The sequence below is a fragment of the Protobothrops mucrosquamatus genome, unplaced genomic scaffold (assembly GCF_001527695.2).
Source record: "Protobothrops mucrosquamatus isolate PMUCROS unplaced genomic scaffold, P.Mucros_1.0 scaffold_226, whole genome shotgun sequence".
In the NCBI taxonomy this organism is placed as follows: Eukaryota; Metazoa; Chordata; class Lepidosauria; order Squamata; family Viperidae; genus Protobothrops; species Protobothrops mucrosquamatus.
Window position 1 is genome coordinate 846,060 of NW_015386302.1, and position 8,554 is coordinate 854,613.

At 38.0% G+C, this 8,554-nt stretch overlaps 1 protein-coding gene across 1 annotated transcript in view; it reads left to right on the plus strand.

The window, feature by feature from the left end:
• Positions 1-8,554, plus strand: part of DIAPH1 (diaphanous related formin 1) — a 92,317-nt gene that overhangs the window by 31,244 nt on the left and 52,519 nt on the right. Inside the window, exons 12-16 of the mRNA XM_029286737.1 lie at positions 3,137-3,253; positions 3,384-3,499; positions 4,364-4,428; positions 6,850-7,029; positions 8,455-8,541. Of these exons, the coding sequence (XP_029142570.1) occupies positions 3,137-3,253; positions 3,384-3,499; positions 4,364-4,428; positions 6,850-7,029; positions 8,455-8,541 (565 nt within the window). The remainder of the gene's footprint in view (positions 1-3,136; positions 3,254-3,383; positions 3,500-4,363; positions 4,429-6,849; positions 7,030-8,454; positions 8,542-8,554) is intronic.

Here is an 8,554-nt window from a genome sequence, read left to right on the forward strand (position 1 = left end):
GAAAGGGGCGCAACTGGTAAATCAGGCGCACCTGATAAAACGCCCCCCTGGTCACGGCCGACAAATGATCTTCCAGTGTCAGCCGTGGATCCAGGAGGACTCCCAGATTGCGCGCCCTCTCTGAGGGGGCCAAGAATTCGCCCCCTATAGACAGCGATGGAACCAACTGACTATGCCGGGGCGCCGGCAGCCACAGCCATTCGGTCTTGGAAGGGTTGAGTCTGAGTCTGTTCCTTCCCATCCAGACCCGTACGGCCTCCAGGGCTTTCATAGAAGGGCTTTCATAGAAGGGCTTTCATAGAGAAGAGGAGGGTCAACCTGTTCTCCAAAGCACCTGAGGGCAGAACAAGAAGTAATGGGTGGAAGATCATTGAAGAGAGATCCAACCTAGAACTAAATAGAAATTTCCTAACAGTGAGAACAATTAATTACTGGAAGGTTTAATCACTGGCCATTTTTAAGAAGAGATTGGACAACCATTTGTCCAGAATGTTACAGAGTCTCCTGCTCAAGCAGTGGGTTGGACTAGAAGACTTCCAAGGTCCCTTCCAACCCTATTATGTTATTTTATGTTGTTATTGCCTCCTTCTCCAAGATTCTCTTGTTACAGTAGGATTATTGTTTGTCAGATTTATATGCTATTCAAGATGACCTGTATGAGGCTCTCCTCACAATAACAACATGTGAAGGAGATTGAATTGGGCTGGGAGAGTGATTGGCCCAAAGTCACCAAATGAGTTTCTATAGTTAAGGGTGGACTTGAACCTGGGTGTCCCCAGACTTGACCAACAGCTTGCTACACCACATTTGTTCTCCAGCAGTACTGACTCCTGTAATGCTCATGTGACCTGTGGTTGGGTGGGTATCCAGGAAACACTGAAAACAGGGAGCTTCTGTGCTAGTCATGTTTTTTTTTTTAAAAAAGGGGGGAAAGATTGAAATTTACTACATATCATAAGGCAAATATCATCCCTGACCTTGTCCAACTGGTTTTTTTATTATTTTTGTTAATAAAACCATCAGTATAGACAGTGGTGGGATTCAAGTATGTGAACAACTGGTTCTCTGTCTGGATGCTGCTTCCGGAAGTCCATTCTGGGCCTGGGCAACAAAAAGTTAGCTACCGGTTCTGCCAAAGTGGTGTGAACCAGCTGAATCCCACCACTGAGTATAAATGACTTTTTATTATACTAAAATGAGAATAAAGTACTGAAGGTTATAATTATATCTTATTCTTAGCACAGTCATTCTGTCACTCTAGAATTCAAAATGCATGCAGTGTGAGAAGCTTGATGAAATTAGTCTCAACAATATGTTGTGTTTGATCTGATTGTAATTTTTGTAAATTTGATATGGAGAGTGCATGGAAATGTATTTTTGATTTGAGGAAAAAAAAATTGAGTGCTGTTGAATCAACTCTTAGCACCTACCTGGCTAAGTTCCTGCAATTTTCTTGGCAAGATTTTAGAAGTGGTCTACCATTACCTGCTTCCTAGGGCTGAGAGATTGTGGCTCTGAAAATATATGGAATATATATATGTTTGATCCTGGACAATGAAAATAGATATCTATTATAAATGCCCTCTTGTCATCAGATCCAATTGAGAACCACCTAGGTGGCTCTAAAAGTTCTAGAATCTTACGCACTAAGCCATCTAGGTGGCACTGAAGCAGTCATTCTCTCTCAGCTTTAGGAAACAGGCAATGGCAAACCACTTCTGAGAAACCTTGTCAAGTGAACTGCAGGTGACCAGTCCAGGCAGTCACCAGAATCAGCACTGACATATCACCATGTCATATCTTATGTCAGTGCTGACTCCTCGTGACTGCTTGGACTGGTCCCTGAACTTGAAAAGGTTTCTCAAGTGGTGTATCTGTATATGCATACATATACCCACTGTACACACAAACACAAACACAAAAAATACTCTAGAAAATATTCTTCCCTAAGGAAGTACGTTTTAATCTTCCAGTAACAAAAAATGTGGCATAATCCTTGAAGGTACAGTAGTGGCCAAAATTGTGGAAACCTTTTGGGAAAAGTGTACAGTAGAAATGCCACCTTTGGTTAAGTTTCCACCAATTTTTCTTCTAATTTCTTTATAACTGTAACCTTAATAATACTATTATTCACTATTTTACATCGCTTTCTGGGCAACCAGTCAACTCTTTGCACCATTACTTTAATTTTATTACGTTTTACAAGCTTACTAAATGAAAGAACACAAAAAAACCCCAACCAACTTGATAGCGATCACATAACACACTGACAGCTTCGATACATGACATTAATAACTGAATCCTACTGTGATCTGATTGGCTCATTGCCAAAACAAGATGACACCTGATTGGCTCTCTAAACACTTATGCTCATTGGCTACAATCAGATGAAGGAAAGCTACCTGATATCAACCTAAGATGAAGGAAAGCTACCTGATATCAGGAAAGCTACCTGATATCAACCTTTTTCTGGTTATTTGGCTATAACTTTTCATAGAACGCAGTACAGATAATTGAACAAACTTTGTTGCATTACATTCTTGATTAAAATATCTTTCCATTGATATATAATTTTATGGTACTACTCCAAAAAAAAGTGTTATTAGCCATCAAACCTCAAAAATACACTTTTCCCAAAAGGTTTCCATAATTTTGGCCACTACTGTGTATGTGGCAACTCTTTAGTTATGCTGAAGCAGGGGATATAGCTGAGCAATCACAAATCTTGAGTTGCTCATCTCTGAGCTGTTCCTTCCCCAGAGAGTAATATTTTCAGGGAAGTATTATAGATATAATATAACCTCTAGGTAACAGTCATTTTAAAGTGCATTTTCTTGCTTTTGTTTTCCTTGCCTATTTTGTTTTCATTTTTTGATACACCTATTTAAATTCTAAAATTGAAGACTACAACTATATTTTATGAATAGTAAGCCAGTATGAACATTCTGTCTGGATTTGATGTGTAAATGCTTTAAATTAACAAACAATCATTGTAAAAGTGATTTATGTAGATTTATATTAATTCCTTTACCACAAATACAGAAATCAAGTGGTAAACTAGGTCTCTTTTATGAATTAATGCTATGCATCTGTATTTCTTTTGAATGGCTTTTGATTCCTTAATTATTTTTTTTACTGATTTCAATGAAATCTTCCAGATTCTCCTAAATACAGTTAAGGATTCTAAGGCAGAACAACATTTCCTCTCAATTTTACAGCACTTCCTGCTAATCCGCAATGACTATGAAGCCAGGTAGAAAAGGAAACTTTTTTTATAATAATGTGAAAAGATATTGATGTGTGGATGTATATACATAACTTTATAGTAGGAAGCTTTACTTCTGATTATCAGCACTAATATTTTTTTTCTGTTCTTGCCTTAGGCCTCAATATTTTAAACTAATTGATGAATGCATTTCACAGATAGTTCTGTTCAGGAATGGGGCTGACCCAGACTTTAAACGCAAACACTTTGACATTAATGTTGAGGCCTTAATAGGTGAGTCTGGTGCTCCGGTTGGCTATATTTATTTTGCTAATTGTCCAGGAAAAATGTATTTTTCCATTTGTTACTATTATATGAGCTGACAGAAAGTTAATATATTTGTACCATTTTATGCCCCATTGTAAAAAATAAATCACTCAGCTTAAGCATATTAGTTGCAAAGGAGTTTTTTTTTTTTTTTAAGAAGAAAGATTGCAGAATATTTCTTACTGTTTGCCCAAAGTATCTACAGTCTATTAAAAACATTGCCAGTTTTCATTTCAGGGCAGTTGTACTTTTAATTCATGATGAAAACCTCTCTAGCACGACATTTCTTGCTCTTTCAGTTATACTGAGACACAATAAATGATCTATTTCTGGTCTGTTAAAGATGCATGAGAAAAAGCAGATATGCACATATTTAACTATGTCTGGTAAATCAAGGATGTAGCAAAGCAATGCATAATCTAGAAATTGAGTAAGACTCTACAATACAGGTGTGCTCTGAGCTACATTTGCCTCCTGAAAACTTTGAGTGTGGCTTTCAAAGATTTCAGTAGTAAATTATAATTTTTACTTTGTTAATAGTTGTAGCATTTATACCTGTAGCTAAGTACTGTAGAAATGTGATGCAATTAATAATTAAATAAATGGCCAGAAACTAACTACATTCACTAAATTTAAATTAAATATAAATAAAATAAAATCCAGTTCAGTTTTCCCCCCGGCTCTATACAACTACGCAACCCGAGGATGCCACTAAAAGAATGAAGAAGCCCACTGCTCCCCCAAAAGTATGCACCTCTACTTTATAGGGTTGCTTAGTGCAGAAGAGAATTTTTCTCACAGTGTTCTTACTTAGGTTTTTTTTTTCTGTAGATAACTTGATTGATCAAACTAAGGTGGCAAAAAGTGAAGCTAAAACCCTGGAATTGGAGAAGAAGGTTACAATCATATTTTTTCTTTATCTTTCATTCTTCCTTTGTTTACTGGCTTTTTGTTTACTCAGAACAAATTACTACTTTTTGTGTTTTTAAATATCTTCATTTTTTTTTAAAAAAAACTTAGTTTTTATTCCATTTGTGGTGCTGATAGCTATTTCTTTCTGTTTAGTTCTTTTTTTCTTGATGCCTCTTTTCTTTGGTACTCATGGCCTACTATTTATAAGTATGCAAGAGGAGTATTCCCCTGGCTTTCTCCCAAACATGACAAAAATCAGGTCTGTATTGATATTGTCTTCATCTTCAGAAGTACATTCTTTTTTTTAATTCTGCAGCAATAACAGCAATAACGGTTAGAGCATTGCTGCAATACTGTTTTTTCACTGGGTGCCACAAAAGTCAAAATAGGAAGTTGTATGCTAAAGTTTTCATTGAGTAGCATGCTATCATAAACTTTTTTCTTCATTTCCTTTATTTTTAACACTTCTGAACTAATTATATATATATTTATAAACAGGCTTACTTTTTCTATTTCTCATCGTGGTGCATTTGAAAAGAAAAAATGTATAAACTTAAACATCTTCATTCTAAAGTATTTCAGAAGGTTATATGTATAATTTATGTATTAATCTTAAACACATGCCATCCTGTATATTTTTCATTTGCCAGAGGATTTTTCCTATTGCTTGCAAACATTTAACAGTATATAGACCAACTCCTACCAAATTTTAGTTGTATATTTAATGCCAGAAAAGGTAGGTGGCTCTGTAAATGGGAGCAACAGTTCAGAGGAGCTGCATGAAGCATGTGGATTACTTACTTCTAATTCAGTGGTCCCCAATCTTTCCAGCTTGGTGCCTCAGTGTGTGTGTGGGGGGGGCAGCGAATGATACCCTGTGAGTGGCAGGTGTGCGTGTGTGAGTGGCATAGCTCCATGGATAGAATTGAATTGAATTGAATTGGAAGGGACCTTGGAGGTCTTCTAATCCAGCCCCCCGCTTAAGCAGGAGAACCTATACCATCTCAGACAAGTGACAGTGCAAACGCAAGTGCCTGCCACTGGTACAAGTGGAGTTTTGCATGTGCACGCCCACCACTTGCGCGAATAGAGCTTCGTGTGAGTGGAGCTGCGTGCATGAACGCAAGTGCCCGTCACTTGCGCGAGTGGAGCTGCATACGCATGTGTGCTTCCCTGCTGCTTGTGTGGCCTTGTTTCGAATGGGCTGCAGCCTAGGGATTAGGGACCCCTATTCTAATTGACAGAAGGAGACAATATCCAGATTGTTCCTCATTGATAAAGTGGAAAACTACCATTAAATCTAGACTTTATAGAGCAGGGGTAATTGTTCACACATTCTGAATATGTTATCTCACAAAAAGCTGTAAAAGGCCGAATTCCCCAAACTTTCAGGGTTGGCAACCCAGAGCAGGGGGGAGGGGGAAAAGAAGGAATGGTTTGTGGAGGGGTAAATGCATGTGTGCACAAGTGCATGCGGATGAACACCCGTTGCTTGTGTGAGTGGGGCCGTGAGCATGAGTGAGGTCACGGAAGCCCACCGCGAGCACATGATTCCACAAGTACCTGCGACATGGTGACCAAGTGCTCATGCGTGGTGCCATGAATGCTGGCAACGCCGGTGACGTTTGCACAAGTGGAGCCACAAGCACCTGTCACGCTCACGAGAGTGGAGCCACAAGCACCCATGACGCTCGCAGCGACACTTACATGAGTGGTGCTACAAACAGTTGCGGCAATACTCACGTGAATGGGGCCATGAATGCTTGTGGCGATGCTCACACGAATGGGGCCGCAAATGTCCACAATGCTTACGTGTGCACCATCCAGCACACGTGCACTGGCCAGCCACTCACGCTATAAAGGATCAAGAAGAGACATTAATTTATTAAAGAAATGTAATTTTAGAAGTATCAACTAAAATGAAAATAAATAAATATAGGCAAGAAGATTTGCCAAAGGTTCTGATTCAGTCCCTGTCACCTCAAGTAAAAGGACCTTGAGTAGTAGAAGAGGGAAGGATTTCTGGTGAGTCATGGCTGGCCAAGATAAAACCAAGCTACATAAAATAGTGACCTGACATGTCAGCATCACTTAGGCACAGAAAACATAAACACTGGAACATTTTTCTTTACTGCCTTTCTTAAAAGATTCCTGCATATTTCAGAATTTTATAATAATGTTTTTGTTATTACATATAAAACTTATTTCCATTAAATAATTTCGCAGATCATTTTTGACCTGGATTATGACCGAAACTAATTAACACATACTCTATTAAATGTTATCCACTTGTCATCTAATCAGCATCCTTCATGTTGTACTCCCCAAGAAGGAAAATATTATCTCGCTTGAGGTTTAACCAGTGTGGAGTATGTTGGCATGATTATTGTGCATAATTCTTTCAGCTGGAATGTGAATTGACTGCACGTCATGAATTACAAGTTGAAATGAAGAAGAAGGAAAATGATTTTGAGGAAAAAATTCAAAATTTACTTCAGGAGAAAGAAACAGTGGCAGCTGAGAAACAGCGTATTACTTCAGAGAACCAAAACTTAGAAATTAATAGCTCTTTGTTGAATGATGAGGTAATGATCAATGGTACAAATAAACTGATTACATTAGAGGAACATGCCATTTCAGTGTTTAAGCCCTCAGTCCCAAGAATCATAAAATGGAATAAGAAATATTGCTATTGTCTTGGAGAAAGAATTGGGTAATGTGATGGGGTAATGTGATGGGACAGGAGGTGAATGAAAAGTTGTACTTTTAAGATTTCAAGATATTGGGATGTTAATGGATGCATGTAAATGTTGCTATTCCACACTATATGACATCCCTTTCATTATGATGATCAAGAGAGGGAGTCGGGATAGTTGGTAGCATGCTGTGAAACATTTGTTTTGTTCTTTGTGAATAAAATGAATTGTATATGAACTCTGGGATTGAAGGAGATCATTTACTTGTTTATGGATTTATACCCCATCACATTCAATTGAGTCTTGGAAGCTTGTAGCAAATATAACAAGTTGCTAGTTGAGAAATATGAATGTCCTATAATAAACTCTGGGTCCAGTGTGTGATCCAATGCATTGCAGTATGTCAGACAGCATCTCCTATAGTGCCAGTCTGGCTGTGTGCCAAGCTTTTTTTCTAGCATAATTTCAGTTGGCAACAATAATTTGGTCTCCGTGTGACCTGCAGAATTATTTTTAGAAAATGAAATGAAAGTTGTCCAGCATGCTTTTTCTGGAAGTTTGCACATCCTTAAAAAATTGGAAAATAAGCTGAGATGGTAAGTGTTAAAGTAGTAATGGGAAGCGATCTTTCCCATTTCTACTTCCATCATGGCAGCCGCTTTGTGAAAATACCTATAATTTACTCTGAAAATCCTAATTGTATCTATTAGAGCAGACGCATTGAGAGCCCCACATACTAACCATCTACAACTGGGTTAGGTTGAAATGTTAAATCAGATGTGCAATGTGTTACAATCTGATTTGATGTACATATGCAATATGTAAAATAGGGCTATGCAGATCCTTCAAAGCATTATTTAGGAACATTAATGAAGTACTATTTGAATCATATAATAGGTTTGTCTTTTTCTATTTTGGACTGTACCCAGCTGTCTCCTCACACTTCGCTTGCACAGCCACTTTGTTCTGCATTGTGCATCCTTGGTTCAGAACAGCCAGGATCAGCTTTCAGAATAGTTATGTAAGCCTGGGAAAAAGTCCTGCTTCGATCATTCAGAAAGCTGTGTTCCAAAGGATCTCTTGTGTAGGAATCTCACATCCCTAAATCAGAATAAGACTACCAATCCAGTGTGTTCTGCCTATTATTGTATCTGTTGCATTAGATAAAGTCAGGTTACATAAAAAGAAATCTCAAAACCTCGAAGGAAGGAAAGGGTAGTGAATGATGGCTTAGAGATGGGTAGTCTGTTTATTTTTCTGGTTTAGAATTATGAAACTTTTCCAATCTGACCTGTTCTACTTCTTTCTCTAAAGATTGCTCTACTGACCAAAGAACTTGAAGATCTTAAAAAGAAAATGGAGCAAATCATTTCATCTACGTGTTTTCCATCACAGCAACCATTACCTACCAGGA